The 20,557-nt window shown below is 46.3% G+C and overlaps 1 protein-coding gene across 1 annotated transcript; it reads right to left on the minus strand.

Annotated features, from left to right (window-relative positions):
- Positions 1–2,043: 2,043 nt before the first annotated feature.
- Positions 2,044–12,527, minus strand: LOC144175504 (uncharacterized). Its single transcript, XM_077704583.1, has 5 exons — positions 12,469–12,527; positions 10,926–11,199; positions 9,289–9,443; positions 2,754–2,881; positions 2,044–2,057 (listed from the first exon to the last, which is right to left on the minus strand). The coding sequence occupies exons 1-5, from the start codon at positions 12,525–12,527 to the stop codon at positions 2,044–2,046; spliced, it is 630 nt and encodes a 209-aa protein (XP_077560709.1).
- Positions 12,528–20,557: the final 8,030 nt, after the last annotated feature.

A 20,557-nucleotide genomic window follows, 5' to 3' on the forward strand; every position in this document is an offset into this window, starting at 1 on the left:
GCGTAAATGACGAATGAGTTCGCTTCCAAAAATTTTGGATGCTTAAGAAAGTGCCAGTGTAACCAGGAAAGTAACTTATTACAGCGAGATATCGAACTGCGAAGTTTAATTGCCGTTCGCAAGATTATGCATGCAAGACATTGAGGACCGGCGCAAAGCTCCTCCCTTTTGTTACGTGCCTGCTTGTACGGAGTTTAATTTGGCAACAAGGTGGAGCCATAGGCAAAAGTGATAATTTCCTCCCTTCGAGTCGGAATCGCAAACTGCAGTGCTCGGAACCGCTATTGTTCCTTGATTTCGCCACCCGAGAGTGAAAGAGGGGCAGTAATCCCTTTTGCCTATGCATTCGCTCAGTTGTCAAACTAAACACCGCGCGTCACAAAAGGGAGGAGCTTTGCGCCGCTAATCACGGCCTTGCATGCGTGATCTGGGGAACGCCATTAAACTTTGCAGTTCTGTATCACGGAGTACAGATGCGCTAGCAGAATTCTGCCAAATGAACAGTGGAGAAATACGATTTCGTCTAACTTTTCAATACAGACATGCCTGCAGCTGGCAGCCTCACACATCACACAGCACTTTGGACCACATCGTCTTTCCAAGGGCACATTGAATGATGTGCAGAGATGTGTTGTGCCTTCTACTAAGCTTCCTTTAGGAGGCGGAACTGGCAAACTCGTGGTGAACGGATACTACCATTGACTAATTAGGAGGAGATTGGGCGGATCAATTGCCGGCATATCCAGCCAGGCTAATCCCGCCTGATCCCACACAACAACCCCTTATACCACCACCCCACTGCAGCCACTAAAAAGTTAATCATTAAATTTTAATTATTTAGGCCACCGGCATCGATAACTACCACCTCATTCTGTGTCGGCTGGGCGCATAACGTTACTATAGAGGTGGCCTTCACGTAGATCTCAGCGCATCATTAAAAAAAAAATCACCATCTTCTCGTAGGGGAACCTTGAGTAGTATGCGAAGCAGCCATGGGGTTGACTCAAGACCCCATTAGTTTTCAGTTCGATCGCGGCGTTGCGGGAAGAGAATGAGGGGAGCGGAGCAGGCTTGAGAGTTGCGCCATGTGTGTCTGTCCTCACTCCGTCCGTGTCCCTTTTTAGCGCAATCATTTTATTTAACAATGGAGTACAAACTTGCCCAGGACGCTACCCTTATTAACGTCATTTATCCCGCGGAGCTACAGTGGCGCCCCCAGCGGTGTATGCAGCGGCTACCGTCGCGTCTCTAACCCTAAACTGCTTCGCATTATCGCGCGCGGAGCCGCAGGTGTTGCCATTCGTTGCGATATCCCGGAGACGAGAGGAGCTTCGGAGAGGAGAGGGGGAATGCCAGAGAGGAGAGCAACGTCGAAGAGGAGAGGAGGAAAGCCTCGCATACTACTCAGGGTTCCCCTACGGGAAGATGACGACGGTCGTTGAACACGAAGCTATCTCCTGATGGATTCTTTGGTTGGCCAATCCCTAGGGGCATCCTGCCACAATCATCATCAGCGGTGCCTGGCCAGGCATGCGCAGTGGGGGTGTGGACGCCGCACAGTGGTGCCCACACAACGGCGGAGGGAACAGGCGCCACCATAAGCTGCTTCGCATCTAAAAAAGCCTGTCGAATTAACTTTGATCCCCTGTACAGCTTACGCTAAGTCCCAACAGGAAACGGTAGGAACATTGTGATGAGGCGGTATGGTGTAAACATTTCTGGCACCATAAAAAGTTACGTGGATAAAAATAGATCGTTATGATTTGTACGCCGAAGTGAGAATAAATCGTAAGGGAGTAATTTTAAGACAGTATGTATACTTGGATACGTAATTTGATGTCTCAATAGGATACAACTTACAGGAAGTTTGAAACAGAATGCTACAGAAATATGTAGCACTTATTTTAATCCACTGGTGGTGCATGCACAATGTACAATCCGCCCAGCCATAAAGAAATAATCAGCGCCCTTCGACTTTGCGAAGATATAACGAAATAAAATAAGTTTGCTTGCAATTTGCGATACCACATACTTCCTAGCTAATTAGCTGAACGCAGCTGGGAGGGCAACAGATTTATTAAAGCGGAGCAACACGGGGTTGTCCGATTCACTCCCGTGGAAGCCCATGCATTGGCAGAAGGCGTAAATTGCAGAATATTTACAGCCCCAGTGTCAACTACGTAACTATGAAAAGTAGATGAAGCAGCATAATTTCGGGGTCGTCTTAGCCGCTGATTCTCATACAATTTGTTACAAGATAGTGCCGACAAATCAAGAGTTAGAGCCGTTTTCTGTGACCATACACCCTCCGTAGACAGCCATGCATTGCGTCTGCTCTAACGTTTAAATTTCACTGCGAAATAACTAATAAAAACAAGGAAGCGAATATCAGCATATGATAGAGTCGTCATGGCGGCGAATTTTAGTGTCATTCTTTTCAAGACCCCTGCTTTATATTGAGAACTACCGAGCATTTTACACCAGCCATGGTGACGAAAATACGTTTTGAACGTGTCTCTGTCGACGCACGCAGGTTTGGCCGGAACCGAGACATAGTAATCTTCACTGTAAAATGGTTAACTCATGTTTGTTAGAAACGCTCTTAATATTTTTTCTCCTATACAGCGCTGTAATAGTACCGCAAAGTATTTGAGAGGTAATGGGGCTTTTCAGGGATAAAAAAAATTATGTACAGTCGCATTAATCATGTGACGAATATCAGAAATTGCTTTTCAGATGGGGGTTACACCCACCGTCAGACGGAGCCGAGGCAGTGACGTAGCGGAAGAAAGCCTCCTCCTCTCCGTCTTCCTGCTCTTGATGGTTGCAGTTGAGGCAGAAGCAATTGCCGTAGCGGTAGTCCATCTTTCTTCTGAACAACCTGCACGCGGGGAACCAGTTACCTTTACCCATGCTTCTATTGTCTTGTAACGGAAATTATCATTTCGCAAATCCTACTCGGCAGGGGCAAATAATTATATTTTAAACTGCCCCTCTTAGGCATTAGAGCACTGGTACTCTTAGGCAGTTTAGAACATGCGCTTCTGGAGACTAACTACATCTCGCGACTGCTATATAAAGCCATAAAGCAGAACAAACTTTACCTAAGGTTTGCTCCCTTGCATATCAGGGCAATTATTCGTCACTATCTGGGTTCTACCTATTGTAAGTATTATTCAAAGAGAAGAAAATGAATCAAACGGAAGTTATCAAAGAGGATGGCGGGCACCGCTAGCCAGACGATATATTCTGCTCGAGAAACCATCCTAGCATTATCACCATCGCCATCATATTTATGTCACAGCCAGAAAACTGTAGTCAGATGAAGCAGTTTCCCTTGACTTTCGTTTACTGATGTGCCTTGTCATTCCAATTCATTGCTTGCCTGAGAAATTATGTTCTTCCTGGCATTAACCATCCTACTTATTGCGTGTTTTCTCGGTAACTGTTCATTTGTGGGGCAGCCCACCAGTTGTCCTTCATACTCATATTACGCCCACTCAATAGCAGCTTTATTCTCTTAATTTCGCATAAGTCTTCCGCGTGACTCGGTTTTTTAACCCATAATGCGTACTTCGTTTTCCTAAACGTTGCTCATATGCTTCCGGAGATTGCGGTTGTCGTCAATTCTATTTTGAAGTGGTGGCAAGACACGAAGTTCCTGCGCAGTAATTTAGAGTCATCCGTAGCCATTTCGTTGCTTTATTACTATTTTTCATAGTGGTAGCCTGATGTTTACTCTCGGGTAATGCATCTTGAACGTTTTATTTATTTATTCGTCTGCAGGTTTAAGAGTCCCACTGGGAGTGCCAAGAAACGTACATTGGAGAGATAAATGTTACACGAGGCGCAGAAAAACAATGAATCAACTCGAGAAATGGTCCGCTTGGGCCCCATTAACATGCAAATTATAGTTCTGATTTCACCCGCCGCGGTGGCTCAGTGGCTAAGGCGTTGCGCTGCTGAGCACGAGGTCGCGGGTTCGATTCCCGGCCGCGGCGGCCGCTTTTCTGATGGAGGCGAAAAGCAAAAACGCCCGTGTGTACGAGATTTCGGCGCACTATAAAGATCCCCAGGTGGTCAAAATTAATCCGGAGCCCTCCACTACGGCGCGCCTCATCGCCTGCGTTGCGTCGGCGCGTTAAACCCCACAATCAGTCAATATAGTTCTGATTTCACCTGCGTGGTTTAAGGGGACTCTGAAACACTCACGATAAACGCTTGTACTATTTCTTTCGCGTCTGGAAGCAGGGCGAACGCTATAGTTATCGCCAGCTCCGGGCCGCACTGTATGATTGCTCGTCGCAGTAGATACGCCTTCCGTTGCTGCTTGGCTTTTGTGGCTTCCTTTTTAAGGGGCTACCGAATCCGTTCATTGCTGCAACTAGAGTCCTTCAATGCCTTTCTGGTCATGAAACTTCGCCGTCACGCGATGGGAGAGCTTCGTACGCTGCCGCGCCGTGGCGCTGGTGTTGATCGGAGGGCAGCCGGGGGCGTGGTCAGAGCGCCTTTGGCAGGGAACGGACCACGGAGTAAGATAAAACAGACGCTCACCGCCTTATCAGCAGTGCGCTCTCACTTTACGTGTCGTGGGCCGCTCAAATGGACTTATCGTTTTGTGAGTGGCGAAAAAAAAATTGGGCCCATCTCCCCGCGAGGGGGACTCGAGTAAATGCGTCGCATAGGGGGTGGGTGTATTGTGTTAACGTTTAGTGTTTGGGCAGTTGGTGGTAGTGAATGCGCTGTATCAGCAGCTTCTTGACGTAGTTTGAATGAGTCAAGGATATAAGGCGCGTTCGTAGCCTCCCATTTTGTGTCGGCTTTGTGGCGCAGTGGGTAGAGCACCATGTACATTACGTTCCGCCCGCAGGGTCGAGGGATCGAAACCAGGCGCCGGATAGTATTTTTTTTATATAGTGTAGGGGGAGGGGTGCGGACTACGACTACGGACGTCAACGCGGGTGACATCGTGAATTACTGAAATGCTCTGCATTTAAAAATTTGGTGCAAATAGGCATATGCTGCTATTGCGTTCCGGCCTGCCGGTCTGGCTACAGAGCAGGGGCGGCCGCTCGATGCCCGCCGATCTGTGGTTGCGCCCCTCGCGGTAGCCTTTGTCCCCGTACGAAACTTGGCCGGGAGTTTCATGACCAGAGAAGCATTGAAGGACTCTGCTGCAAGTGAAGGAAATCCGGCGAACAGCCGCTGTAATGGCGGGATTCCAGCGGTCGATGAACGCCAAGACCGGGAAAGAGAAAAAAAATCCTGGGCCATCTCCACTAACGTGAAACCTAGTGAGGGGCAAAGCATGCGGTGTTTTGGTGGCGCCTTGGCACCTTGGTGTTTTTGCCAACCTATATAAAACTGTTGGGGTGTACAAGTATACATCCTTGCTATAAAAGCCTCTTGTCTTTGAAGCACGAAGCCCTCGTCTGCGAGGCGTAAACGAGTGTCCCGGTGTTTGTTAGTATGCGTTACGTTCTAGTGCGAAGCGTAAACGAATTTCCCCGTTTTGTAGTACCGTGACTGCATGAGACGAACGACTATTACGACAACAACGACGACGACAGGAGACGCCAACAGCCCCAGCGTCTAGTTGGTGTCGCCCGTAAAAAATCTTGTGAGCAAGTTGCTAAGCTATCTGATAGGCACAGAGCAGTAATTTTTAGCTGAGGTACTTTGCAACCCCCTAATCTAAGTACTGGATGTGTTGGCTGACTTCGTTCTGCAAGAATTTTAGGTTTTGAAAAAGTTGAAACAAGTGTTTCAGGGTCCTATTAAAACAGCGCTATAAACGTTGCAAGCCACCGGCATGCTGTCTTGCCAGCGGGCTGTTAGACACGCAAGCGGTGAATGGGCTTGGGGCAGGATCGCGAAAACAATACACCCTTGTGTTTATGCCTGTGACGGGAAGAATAATTTCTAGCACTCCCAAAGAGTTCTTCCACCAATAGCACGCGTAGAACATAAAAAATTGGGCCCATCTCCCCACGAGGGGGGACTCGAGTAAATGCGTCGCGTAGGGGGTGGGTGTATTGCGTTAACGTTAGTGTTTGGGGGGTGGTGGTAGGGTGGTAGTGAATGTGTTAACAATTATTGCTTATTACTATTAATTATTATTATTTCTTTCATATATTAATTATTACTTTCGTGATTTTGCGACTCGAGTCCCCCTTCGTGGAGAGATGGGCCCAATTTTTCTTTTTTTGTGTGACGCAAGAAGTGTAGGCAAGGAGTAGGTTGTTGTAAGTAGTTATTTATTTATTTGTTGCTCTTGTCGTTGTATTGGACGCTGAGAACGACGGCTTCGTGGTCGCTAAAGTGTACTGTTAAGGGGTCTTTAAGCAGTGGTCGTGCGTTGCAGCAACTGGTGAAGACGAGATCGATGCAACTGCTGCCGTGTATCAGCAGCTTCTGGACGTAGTTTGAATGAGTCAAGGATATAAGGCGCGTTCGTAGCCTTTGAATCTGTGTCGGCTTTGTGGCGCAGTGGGTAGAGCACATGTACATTGCGTTCCGGCCGCAGGGTGGTGGGATCGAAACCAGGCGCCGATAAGTATTATTTTTTTATATAGTGTAGGGGGAGGGGTGCGGACCTGTTGTTGAGAGCGAGGAGGGTAGCGTGATGCGGGAGAGGAGGAGTGGGGGAGAGGGCGCGCCTGCGCGCTGAGCTGTTGCGGACGGACGGCGGACGCTACATGTGAGTTAAAGAAATGCTCTGCATTTAAAATGTAAGAGCCATTGCAGTCTAAAAACGTGGTTGCTCAGTGACGCTATATAAAATGCGCATCCCATACGTTGTTAGGGAATGTACACCCGGTAGCAAAATAACCCTGGGCACGCGAGCGCGTGGCAAAATGTATCGCCGCGACATCTGACGTTGTACTTCTGGTGTCGAGACATCCATGTGCGCGTGTGCGTGCGTCCAACAACGCTCGCTTCCCAGTATTTTCTATCACTACAAGCAGCCAAGCTGATCACATTCAGCGTTTGGCCATAGGGGTCACTTTATTCGCTAATTTGCCTCACTTGCACGTGCTTCGGCGGTGAAGTGTACGCTGTTCGCTCGGCCCGGTCCAACAGATAACATATCTTGCCCGTCTCGGTGACGATCATGTGCCGCATACATCCCATCGCGCCTTTGTATTTTTGCCTAAAACATGCAGTTTGTTGGTAACTAAAAATGAGCACACCAACACAGAAAAATATGCAGGCGAGAAATACATTACTTGAATAAGGTGTGATAAGAAGTCACCTTGCACAGGTTCAAGAAGTCACCTTGCACGTGGTAGTGGGTTTGACAAGAAAGAACAAAAATACTAATAGGTTGCATTACGCGTTGAATTGATTGACACAGACACAGGCCGAAACTTTCGCGTTTAGACAGCGAAAAAACGATATCGCCTTAAAGCTAAGATATCAAAATCTTGATGCAATGCGCCGTTTACCAGAGCTAGGCAGTTAGGGCAAAGCAGGCTTCATCCTTGCTGTTCGCCGCCGAACCATGTGCTGAAGAGACGTGTTGAGCATAAAACGTTACCCCTAGCGGCAAGCGCTCAATGCTATCAGCTTTGCCGCTTGAAGCGAAAGAAAAGCAGAGTTAGTATACAGGGGTTGGACGCGCACGCGCACATCGGTGTCTCGACACCACAAGTGCAAAGTCAGATGTCGCGGCGATGCATTTCGCCACGCGCTCTAGTGCCCCGGCTTATTTTGACGCCGGGTGTACATGTGGTTATTTTTTTGGTCCTTTGGTAATGGTAGTGGCAATAGCTTTGTGATTGCTTAATGAAACTTGTAAGCAGTAGACCACCCAAACAGGGGCTGTTCATTTCCCTGCCGCTAAGAAAAAGCACTTGTATTAGAAGCAGACGGGAATTCCATTTCTTTTGCAACTTCGCTGTGGACTATATGGACATAAAAAGGGAATGAAACTAACCGTAATGACACCATTCAGCTCCAGCTATCAATTGAGTTAGTTTTTTTAATGTTCCATAAAACCAGAGTTTCAGTAGTTTTTTGCTGAGCAATCGCGATAACGTCGCCGTTGCCCCTAGACGCTTTTGCTCGCGCAGAACAAAAGTACATGGATGCCCAGCCTATGTGACACCCAAATTTGGACCAGTGCATCATGCTAGTTACGTAGCGAAAATTAAAGAAATGCTTTCTTGACGACTTCGGCGTGTGTGCCGTGCTTAAGCACAATTTCTCAGCTCCATCCTTGAAAAAAAACTAACAACCCGGTGTGTTCTCCGACTGAACGGTCACCATCGAAACCATAGGCCGTTTCAAACGTGATGCAGAACCCCGAAGCTCTTTGCAGTCAGGAAGAATTGAGGCGGCCAAGACTAACTAATTCTGTCGTCTTCCTCGAAAGGGGGCGAGTGTGTTTTTGTTGGCAAAAGGAAAAGTACACAGAATGCCAGCCATATACAACTTCGCTGTAAACGCTACTGGTGGGTTTGGTGTGCGTGAGTATGGTATTAAGAGATAATCATAATTAGTAATGTTAAAAAGCTTGAATGCATTCTACGAAGCCGTGCGGTTCTGAAGCGCAATATGAGATAAACACTCAACCTCGCAGTGATGGAGCTGTTTATGCATCAAGAACGACACTTTCGGGAAGGATTTTGAGGAATGGAAAATAAAGACAATGTAAAGAAGTTATAAACATTATAAGCTGAAGTTTGCTCAAAGCGCCCGTAAGGAGGATGGTGTTAGGAAGGCAAACGTAAAAGGAAGAAATACCAAAACACCTGTTGCCTTTTTGCGTTGGCAGCAGATGGCAGCCAAATAGAGTTTCGCTTTAAAATGGCACCTAAGGCACATTAACGGGTACCTGCTGTAGTCCCCCCTGCTATGGTACGGGGGCACGTTTTCTTACGACGCTGAGCGCAAGCGTGTGAGATATTGTCTTACACCTCACTGGAGGATGCGATCCTTCATCTTAGTGTGATTTTTTTTTGCTGTAGAGGCTTCATCACATGCGAGCTAAATTGCAGGAGGATAGACATTTTCGTTCAACGTGATACTTTTTTGGTATGTGTAAAAGCGAAACCCTGGAAATGAACAATCAAAGGCTGAGATTATTACAAGACGAATATAGTAAGATGACACTTTTGCCTGCTCCTTCTGCACTTTATCTACAAATGTAGCACTTACTTCACTTACACTGTTTAACTGGTTAAAACGAAAGCTCAGAAGGAACGCCTTTGTGGAACGATACCCCACAAAATTTTCAGGAAAGAAGAGAATTGGCTGCAATGTATTTCACCAGGAAGGACTCACCTTGCTTGCATGCAGTTCTTGAGTCCAAAGCGGCAACTGATCAGCATTCCCTTAAGCTGGTGAGCCAAGAAGCGCAGGAACGTCCGGTTCTGCCGCTTGTGGCGAGCTATCCACAGCGAAAGCTTGGAATGCAGTTCCCGATCGTCGGGGTTGGGCTGCGCGATTCGGGCAACATCAGGCATTGAGGTACGGCTATAGAAGTCAGAATAACGCCTGTTCTTGAATTTGTGAAATTCGTGGCGGGCATGAACTGCCAGAATGAAACTTCCGATGCAGCGACACAACCATCTTATATGTGGCGTAGTTTCTTCAACGAAGTATGTTTTTTATAGCAATAGACTAGTACCAAGTTACCCCAGAACAGGGTAGTGGAAGTGGAAGATGACATTACAACGTAATATCTTGCGCAGCTTTTCTCTTTTCTAAACCGCGAAATTTACCACTACGCACTACCACTACGCACTTACTTAAATCAAGTGAATACGGGGATTCCTATGGCGTTTGCATCAAACTTTCTTCTGCTTGAATAGTTTCGAGTAAACTAGAACTTTCTTGCTTTTCCCGCTGCTTGACTTTTCGTGTTGCCCTTTTTCGCAGTGTACCAAAATGTCTCCGTAGCGTTTTGAACTACGTGGTGTCGTAGCCTAAGGAAAAACGATTTCGAACACCATGTTGTTAGCACATAAAATCGAAAAGGCTTTGTTTCGTTTTGTTATTCCTACGCTTTCCTGTAGCCATTTTCACTTGTATAGTTGATAAACTACAAACCAAAGGGTACATTTTTGTTGGCATATATATCCAAGAATGAAGTTGGGTGTACAGTAGCCTGGTTGGTATGGAAACGGACGCATATACCGAGGGTCATAGGTTTGGGCACCACTCGGAGAGCATGTTTTTCTCCACGTCATTTCTCGCGAAGAAAAACAAACCTTTTCCAAGAAGAAAATGAGTAAGCACTCCTTGAGTACCTTCTACAGTGTTTCTGAGTGTTCGCTTTTCTTAACGTGTTTATGCAGCGGCCTCCGAATTTCTAATTCTGGTTCGCGTATGTATATAGAAACAGAGCTAAAGAGAGAGAAACAGTGAGAGCAGCAGACTGACAGAATATATTTTAGCATCTTTAGTCGCAAAGCACTCTAAACGGTCCCTAATATTTGACGGCAATTGGGTTGTCTAGTATTTAGAGCCTTAAAGATAACCGTTACTACACGAATTACAAATTATCAATAAAAAGCCAATTTCGACGTGCAATATTATGAACATAATGTGGGTCGCATAAAAAAAATAATTACGAGCACCTAAATGTGTTGCGCCCACTTGGGCCCTTTTGTAATTCTCGTTTACTCTTCTAGCAGTATGAGTGAAACTTCCTAGAAAATATGCAGCGTCGCTTCTACGTCTGGGAAACCTCAGTGAAAGTGGACAGGGGTACAGGGTGGTACAGAGAGTAGATGTAGGTGAGGTGAAACAATCAGAAAGCGGAGGGAGCTGCAAATGGGATGAACTAGTTCCTCAATAAAAATCTGTTCTGCAATCAAAATGACATCGAGAGCACAGAGCTTACCTCATTCATACGCACAGCCTCCCGTCACTTTTTCTGAACTGTAATCAGATTAAGGAAAATAAAGCCAACTTACGTCGAAGTACGTCACAGGCTCGTCACACTCTCTGCTCCAGACACTGTCGTCGAGTTTTGTACTAGATGCGTTGAGGCGCTTCCGAGCTCTGCAGAAGGCCGACCTCCTGAGGGGATTGGCGTTGCAGATGGTCACGTCCGGGAAGGGCAGCACTGATTTGCTTCCGTAGCGGACGGTGGCGAAGACGCGGTACTGGGTGTACTCGTCAAACAGGCGGCCCCACTCGCGCAGTGTGACGGCTACCAGGAAAGAGACGGCGAGAAACCAGCAGACCCTGCGAAACACGCCACCCCGTCTTGCCAGTAGAACTGCACAAGCAGGGCCCCCGGACGCGGCGACCTGGTCGCGGTACCTGCGAGTCGGCGCGAGAATAACTTTTCGCGAAGTTGACACTTGTGCAGGGGAAGAGTTCAGTCACGTGCGGTACCAGGCTAGTAAAGGAACGCAAATGATAGCTTTGAATCAGATAAGAGGGGCGTGAAACGTTCACGTGATATATTAGAATAGGAGGAATGTTTGCCGATGAGCCAATTTACCGAGACACCCTCCCGTACGACGCGACATATTACAATTTTATAGTCGGTGTGGCCTACTCTGAACCTTAGGTATGGGCAGAGGAGGAGTCGGGCGATATTTATTACGGTGTGTCGAACCGAAAAAAATACCGGTTCGGTTGCGGTTCGGGCTCAGGTAATTTCATTTCCTTCCGGTTCAGTTCCGGTTCGACTAAATCACGCACCGAACCAGTTCGCGAACCGGTTCAGGAGCTTCAACCGGCTCGCGAAGCTGATCAAAAAGCTGAAATAATAGTGAAGTGCCAAAAATAGCTTTGTAATTTCAGTCACAATAAAAAACGAATGCAGTTTTTTTCTTCAAAATACTGCTATTTTCCAATAAAGGTGGTGCAATTTTACAGTCAAGATTAATCAGTTCAGCCAGGGGTTAGGAAGACATACCCACCACGTTTTTACCCAACCATTGCGCCATCCACATAAAAGGCACCCGCCAGAGTCATGATTGTGGGATTTATTGATGCCGCTGCTTCCGTTTTATTGAATGTTCAGAAGAAGTTAACGCACTGCTAACCCTAGAATAGGCAAAATCTGAGCTAGTTGGATCATCATGACTTATCTACTGGTTAGCCTGAATATCACTTAGGACACACACAAACGAAAGACGAAGTGCAACGCTCACACTACCAACTGAATTTTATTTCGCCTCACCTTGTACATTTATACACTCCCTATACACATGCGATCATGGTGCAACACTGCGCAGGAAAAGTTTTTCTTTGTCCGGGGGTGAGGGGGTGAGAGTCGTGTGTTCAATCCCAAACAAAACGTTTGCCATGTGCCGCCGGGTGAATCGGCCAATGACAGCGAGCCGTTGCACAACTAACCACCGTACCAAGTACGTTGCGTGCGAGTGGGGGATTGTGTGCAGGCCACCGCTACCATGCGGGAAAAGCTACATTGGCCACACCGGCCGCTGTGTACACGACCGGGTTCGAGAGGCCGCATTAAAGAATGATCCGTCGGGGCACTTGGCCATGCGCCACCGAGACTGCGGCGACTTCGAAAAAGTGGACCTCCAGGGGGCCATTACTGAACGAAAACCGCGATAGGCTTGCGCGTAAAATAATCGAAGTGATCGAAATTGAAGAAAACATTAACGAATGGGTCAGCACTGAGTCGGTTGTGCTAAAGAACTAAGAAAAGCGTTTTCTGCGCTTTGTTGCACCATGATCACATGTCTAGAGAATGTATGAATGTCCAAGGGGAGGCGAGGCTGACCAGTATATAAGTCTGCTAACCCTGTTTTTATTATTTCCATATTTCGTAACTGATGACAATATGTAGCGAAAAATTTGAACGTTTTTCAGTGTGTCCTTCCTTTCCTGGTGAAAACGACATCCTTGAGGCCATACTGGAGTTGAGCAGGCTGCTAAAGGCTAGTTCTTTCAATTAGGCAAGGTGAGCTTTGTCTTCATGACCCGTATAGCCTAGCTATCCAAGCGTGTAAGGAGACACAGCAAAAAAATATCGTCTACCACAGGCTGGGGCACCGTCGGTATCGGGCTTGATACCACTTCAGCCAAAAAGGAATGCTCCTTGCATTCCTTTATCAAAACAATCTAATTAAAGATGCGCGTCAGCCCACCCAGTGAAGGTAGCTGGAAAGCGAAGCTGTAAACAACACTCACAACGATTACCCATGCGACGTCGCTTGAATTCACACACGTGGCTCTACAAAGAGTGAAACCAGAGACAAGTGAAATGCACCTAACCACACGCTTTAGTACTTCAGAAAGACTTTCTTTGGTAAGGATCAATCAATGTATGATTCATGAACGGTGGTTGGTTGAGTTGTATTGGTGAAGCACATGAGTGAAACTTTTTTTTTATAAAATGAAAGGAAGCTCAAACCTGGTGCTAGACGAGGGTGAGGTCACTTCTCCTCCCTCTCTGCCTCCGCCGACGGGGGTGACGAGATCGGCGGCAGAGACGGAGGAGAAGTGCGACGCCATGCGTTGGTGTGAGCTCCATTTAATTTTTATAACTCCTAGTGCACGATCAAGGTGCGCACACGGCCGCTACACGGGCCGTGAGTGTAGCGCACAGCGGTACGAGAGGTCGCGTGACGCTATCACGTAGCATTTAACAAGCACGCAGGGAGTAAACCCTCAGATGTGCTCGGTGAGTGCACTGTCTGTCTCCCCCGTCTCCGCGTGGGCTCGTAGCTCAATCGGTAAGACAACTAGCCCTCGCTTCGTTCCTCTATTCGTTCCATGGTCGATTCCTGGCGGAGCCAGAAACTTATTCTATCCGTTCGCGGGAGTTTTCGATTGAGGCCAATGGTCGTGAAAGAAAATTTGGGGGGTGGGATCAGAGGTAAAAAGCTTCGCTCTCAAACTTCCATGTAAAGCGAACGCACTCACGCACGCACAACTGGACGTTCTACCTTCTGCGGATAGCAGCTTTTCCTGTGCAAGGGACTATAGTACGAACGTCTCTAGTGGCAATCAGTGAACTCGAAGTGCAGTGCTAAACGCTGGGCACATCTCTCAATTCTAAATATCCATTTCCAATTTTCGTATTGACGCTCAAAATTTTCTATTAGCACATGTCTTCGGTTGTTCCACTGTTGTGTGTCTTGAAACTTATTTCTGCGGTTACTTTTGGCCTTCAGATCTCCTCTTTTTTTTTGCATGGGTTCCGGCTTGCTTGTATAAAGCAGATGCCCCAAACAATAAACAAAATTCTGTTTGCATAATTAGCGCAAGTGTGCGTCTCTTTCTTCGTGGGTCCCGTCCATCTAACTGTTTACATTCTTACGGTTATGTTCCATCCTGCCGTAATTTCTCCACTTTTTAGGGCTAGACGTAGACATATTTTGGGGTTTTCCTTAGCCTTTGCGCAGTGCAGCAGAGTGACCCTGCACGGGCCTGGGAAGGGCGATGTCGGAGCTACAATCATCTGGCAGGCTGCACAGAAAGTGTGACATTTGTTTTTCCCAGCCTTGCCCCCTTGCCTTCGCAACCAGCAACAACATACCGTTTCAATGTTGGTGCAAAATCTTTTCTTAATGTTGTGACCACGAATACAGCGTTATGACTCATCCTATAAGGGGAAAGTGAGCGAGGGATTGCGGAGTTCATGGCACGTGAAGGATTGATTGATCGATTGATTGATTGATCGATTGATTGATTGATTGATTGATTGATTGATTGATTGATTGATTGTAGGGTTTAACGCGCCGACGCAACGCAGGCGATGAGGCGCGCCGTAGTGGAGGGCTCCGGATTAATTTTGACCACCTGGGGATCTTTATAGTGCGCCGAAATCTCGTACACACGGGCGTTTTTGCTTTTCGCCTCCATCAGAAAAGCGGCCGCCGCGGCCGGGAATCGAACCCGCGACCTCGTGCTCAGCAGCGCAACGCCTTAGCCACTGAGCCACCGCGGCGGCTAGGCACGTGAATGAGAAAAGCCGCAAATTACATTGACCGCCCGTTATCAACAATGGACGGTCTGTTTTGTCGTGAACCGGTAACCGTTATTTATTTTCACGATTCAGTTCTGGTTCGGGCTCAGCGGGCTCCAAAAATAGCGGGTCGGGTTCATTTCCGGCACAAATATCGGTTCGGTTCCGGTTTTTGGTTCGGTTCGGCTCCGGTATTCTGAATCAGCATCAGTTTACTGCTTCAAAACTATTTTCGCTGCAGCGTGTTATACAGAAGCAGGTCCCGTAGTCTGTGACTGCATTAGGACCTGTACTAATATATGTAAAGACCAGAACGAAATAGTGAATGTTTGATTGACATGGCGGAAAATAGTAAACGCCCAAAACGGTCAAAACAAGAATAAAAGAGGACAGCCGCAGTAAACGAAACACTTTACACAGAGCAGACCGACGGGAAATCATAGAATCAAATGCATGTTTTTATTTGTTGTGCTGTAACATGAAGAAGTGATAAAAGAGCAATAAAGTGCCATCAGTCATATAAAGCACTTCATTGAATACATAGAACCTTATACAAACATATCTGTTCGGATGGCATGTAGAAGAATTATTGAAAGGTAAACAAGACGTTTTCACTGAGGTAAGGAAGAAATGACGAATAATATGGATAGTAAAAAAGGGAAGAGGAACTATGAAACATGTTACATTACATGAAAATTGATGTCTTTGAGATCATTACGAAACGTATGAGTACATTTATAGGTTTTCGATGCGGGTGGTGGTGAGTTCCACAGGGATATTTGAGAAAAATGAACCGTTTGTTTTCCGCACTTTTTACGTGCTTTAGGTAAATTGAAACTATTGTTCTGTGCAAACCTAGTGATGTTCCTGTTGACAAGCGGAGAAAGACCAATGAAAAGGAAGGGCATCTGGTCGCTAACTAGGTTGCGCAGAAATACACCAAGCTTATACTTTACGAGGGCTAAAATTGACGCAATATTGTTGGTTTTTATGAACTGAATATCAATTATATTGAACAAACTGAAACTCTAAATTCTTACAGCCTAGTTTTGTAGCGTCTGAAACGAGGACAGGTGAATAGTGCACGTGTTCCCCCATACGAACATGACGCAGTAATGTGCGAGAGGACAAAGCATTGTAGCGTCAAACCCAGGGAGATCTGCTGAGAGTTAAGCGATCTTTGAAGAGAACTCTTATGCTATGGACCCCATTTTTCTTGACGTTGGTAAGATGGAGGTGGCACTTGAGGTGTTGATCCAAATGAGTGCCAAGCAATACAGCGTGATCACTGGTAGTGAAACAGTAACAGTTGCAGTGCAGCTTTGGGGTAAGAAATGTTGTGTGAAACGGGGTGAGAAATAGTGAGAAAAACCACATTAGAATTGTGGTTTTACTAGGATTGATTTTTAGTTGGCTGCGATGCCACCAAACTATCTAACTTTTTAGATCATTATTGAGATGACAAACCAGTCTTTCGAAGCATGTATCGGAGTTAATGAGTGTGGTATAGTCAGCATATAATATACAATTTGTAGAAGGAAGACAGTTACGTAAATCGTCGATTTAAATAAAAAACAAAACAAGAGTGCGCCTAAGATAAATGCTTGTGCTACGCCTGTGGTGAATATTTTTGGTTTTGGGTAAGCATCTGATACACAAACCCGGTTTTCTGTGTCAGGTACGCAATTTGTGACCAAAGATAAAGGGGTACGGGTAACGACCGTTGCTTCCAGTTTAATAAAAAGAATCTTGTGGGTATATGAATAGAAGGCGTTATTTAGATCCACAAATACAGCGCCAGCATTCTTTCCTTTAAAATTGAACTGTTTTGTTAATCGGTAGGATGGCTTTGATGCGGAATGTTGACTGGACTCCTGATGCTCTTTATCATATGTGATCGTCGACCCATCCAGCTTCTGCGGTTACTAAGGGTGGAACTGGGAATAGTACGGTGGTGGATAGCCAGGAGGTAAAGCAGGCTAACAGGCCGCTTGACCATCGTGATCTCGTCTCATGATGCCTAGAGGAGTACAACCCAGCCCGATGGCTATCAGAACCGCAACCTCATAAAGGTTTTCACAATAATATACTGGAGATGAAACATACCCTGGAACTACGAGCCATGAAGAGAATTATGAGAAGAGTAGGTATTTGCCTTAGGTTTGTAATTGACTTGGCTCCCAACGTTTTACTAAGTGTGCAAATGAGCGAAGTACCAAACAAAAATTCAAGAAACGCGTTCGGTAATAGGTAAGAAACAAACTCAGGCTCTGGCAGTACGTTATTGTGTTGAAGAATGTTCTTTAATTGTTTTTTTTAGTTTTGGAGGGAGGACTACGTGCACATATTACGCGTGCACTGCGTCGAAGATTGTGCCAGCAGCAACAAACGACGCGCACACACATCTGCGAAACGCCCCGAATATAGTTTCATACCTATCACCGCTAAAAAATGTAAGAAAACCGCACAAACATACTTAAAAATCTGTTACAGAGAAAAAATTGGCATTGCGGTCACCTCCGTGCTGCCCATTTGCCATGCCGAACTGAGCATCAGTCGGGTCTGCTCGAACAGCTCTTTTTTTCTGCTGTACCAACTGTTAGCCAATAATATGATGACATTATTTTGCAATAAAAACGAACAAATAAACGTGCGTGTTTCGTTGGTTTGGGAAAGTTAATGTTATCTGCAGTATCTGGAAGGATTTTAGACTAATCAAACACGAAAAATTCTCATGTAGCCAATCTCCTAAAGAGTACGGGTACAAAGTTTTGTTGTTAGCGCGCAACGTATACAAACAATGGAATCACTTATCTGAACACAGCGGTAACCATCAGTTACTCGAACTCGCGAAAAAAGTGTTGTTTCATTGTAGTGCACCTAGGACTCGTCCCTGTGGTCCCGAGTAGCTCACCTTCACTGTTGCGTTTGCAGTGAGGTCAGCCGAAACGTGGAAAACGCGCTGATATACCGGTGGCGGTCATTATAAACAATTTAAAGAGGACAGAGTATTTCGGCACGACATGGGGGCTTGTAAGAAGTGTAGCGGAAGCCGCTCGGCACTCCAGCGCAAGCGGCCCCTACGAGACGGGCTTTTCCTTTCTCTCCGGTCTGCCGCCGGCTTGACGACAGTGCGCCTTTGTGGAAGGCGCGTATTGGCGACGGTGCCATCTGCTTACTTCGGGCGTCATTCCCCCGCCCTCTTCAACGGTCGCCGTCGGGGGAGGCATAACTTGTTGACCGGCCGACTCCTGGCATTAGTCCTAGCGTTGCCGTCTGCTCGCTTGCGGGGCCTTTTTCTTCTCTTTTGAAGTACGCGGGTGTTCCCCTTCTTTTCCTCGTCGGGGGACGATCTCAGCGTACGCATTTTTTTGAAAATAAACAGTCTGGTCTTGAAACTGCAAACCAGCTCCACGTCTGCTTTCTCGCCTCCTTCAGCAGCCGGCATTCCGGGCTGCTACAGGAGCAAGGGGGAGGGGGGGGGGGCGTGGGCTTCCGATCTTTGCATCTGTATAGTGGAGCTTGCCAAGAAACTTGAAGAAGTCGTTAACGCTCAGAGAGCTGTATATTCTGCGGAAACATCCATTAGAGGCGTTGATGATCATTTTTCGTGACATTTTACCACAACGTTGACTCTTTTCACGCCTGTGGAGCGTTGTACCAGGAGTCTCATTCTGTTAACAGGCGACGGGCAACACATAGTGGTGGGCGACAAGTGTCATCGCAGTGTCTTCTCAGTTGGTGTCTTCTCAACGCGAAGCATGCGGTGGGACGTTCCAGTGATACAAAACATTCGATTATTTGCCGAGTACCGTGCCAATTATTGCGCTCACAAAATTCCGACAAGTACCAAATATTTTAATTAGTGATCCGAAGGGGAAGGGACTAGTTTAAAGCCCGCATAAATGTAATAAGTCAGAGTAGAAACATTGTAGCGCGAACGTATCTCTCTACCTGGTGTAAACCTATGCAGCGCTGAGTTAACGTTAACTAGGCGTCACCAGCGCTAGTTCACATGTGTATTTCAATGCGTTGATCATGCACCAAAGAGAAGTGGTTGTTATTTCACTGTTGCCTACAGTGTATCACCTGTAAAAAAGTAGCGGCAAAAGTATGGGGTTCCCTTTGCAACACAGCCGATAACATTCCCTTGTAGGCCACAGGTACAACGACGAATGCAACCACGCTAAATTGGAATGACGGAATTAGAAAGAATCCTATCCCTAGCAACAACATTCCTCATTAGCTAGATGCATGTGCAAGGGTAGGCTTGCCTTACACATGCCATAGTGATAAAGTTCATATATCGCAACAGTTCATGTACCGCAACATATCGCAGGCAAATTAAACCGTTCGCATAACTTAGGCAAAAATGGTGGCGCAAAGAAGAGGTGTGCAAAGATCTGTTAATAAGAAATGTATATGGCAAGTAAGTGATGAGAGCCCGCGGGAACTCCGAAAAGCCACTGTGTCTGCTAGGCGCTGTTTTCAGCTTGGAGCTCCAAGTTTGCAGCGCGAGATTTTGATGAAGCTACTTACTCATCATATAGCGCTTCGGACAGTCCACAGGCGCAGGTTTTGGAACTTGAACCGCAGTAGTACACCCGGAACGTTTGTTAAAACGAGGTGCCTAAATCAAGGCCAATAGGTGAAGCTTGGAGATTCTACTAAAAAGGTGCGCGTGAGCACAGAAGACTATAGTTTTAGGTAGTTAACTACTTCTAACGGGCGGTGCAATACACACCGCCCATCGAGCCATAAAATTGCTATTCGTGCTGATTGTGGAAGACAGGCGCAACGGAAATTCTTATGAGGTTAGGGTGAAACATCTTGTACCGTGGCTTACCGCCTCAAGTAGTCAGGGAAAATGGATATTCTCGTTGCATTTAGTGCTTCAGAAACACCTTATTTGCCGCTTTGAAACAACGGCAATTGTTTTCTGTACCTAAAGGCACTCTTTATGGGCGTGTTCAATACACTGTAGTGGAGCTCGGTGGTCTCGCGTGAATAAGCTGCCGCTATTCATACCATACAAAATGACGCCATTTGTACGGTGGCTCATGCATGTTTAAGTTCGAGTAGCATTTTTAGAACGCAGCGTATAAAAGTTCCACATTTATTGAGCAGTCATGGGGAGACCTCTCGATAACACATTCAAAGAATAAGTGTAAATGGGAACCTAAACGGTGTTGATTAGATTAAACATCTTTGGATAACCCTTGAGAGAAAATAAAAACAGGTTTTACCACCTTGCTTTCTATCCAGACAGAATGAAACTAAAATAACTTACATGTCCGAATGATGAGCGCTGGTTAAAATGAGTCTACGGATGAAACTGACCCGCTCTCAGTTTCAACTCCGGACGCATGGCTCCCTGTAATTTTCTCACACGCATCCGCAAGCTGGCTCGGAAAACCCGTGACATCACAAAAATTATCACGACGCAGAACATTCTCAATCGATATTCGTTTGCCGCTTTAACATACTTCTATGTGGTAGAACTACAGAGCTTTCAGCTGATATTTTGTTCTTTTTCTGGTATGTATACCCCACCCATGCGCTAATGTGCGCTTTCGAATAAGTCCGAAGCAGTCGATTGATTTTCCTTTTGTGGTCAGTCGACGTTTAATGGCCTATATTGAGGGACCT

The sequence above is a fragment of the Haemaphysalis longicornis genome, unplaced genomic scaffold (assembly GCF_048455015.1).
Source record: "Haemaphysalis longicornis isolate Haplotype H1 unplaced genomic scaffold, Haemaphysalis longicornis Haplotype H1 scaffold_3, whole genome shotgun sequence".
In the NCBI taxonomy this organism is placed as follows: domain Eukaryota; kingdom Metazoa; phylum Arthropoda; class Arachnida; order Ixodida; family Ixodidae; genus Haemaphysalis; species Haemaphysalis longicornis.

What these genes read in the sequence shown, in the direction of transcription:
- LOC144175504 (XM_077704583.1), bottom strand. Translation starts at nt 12,527, where the DNA reads ATGGCCCCCTGGAGGTCCACTTTTTCGAAGTCGCCGCAGTCTCGGTGG. An exon ending in AGCCTGTGACGTACTTCGAC is followed by an intron (nt 9,444 to 10,925) that starts GTAAGTTGGCTT and finishes CGAATCGCGCAG; the next exon opens with CCCAACCCCGACGATCGGGA. An exon ending in AAGAACTGCATGCAAGCAAG is followed by an intron (nt 2,882 to 9,288) that starts GTGAGTCCTTCC and finishes CCCCGCGTGCAG; the next exon opens with GTTGTTCAGAAGAAAGATGG.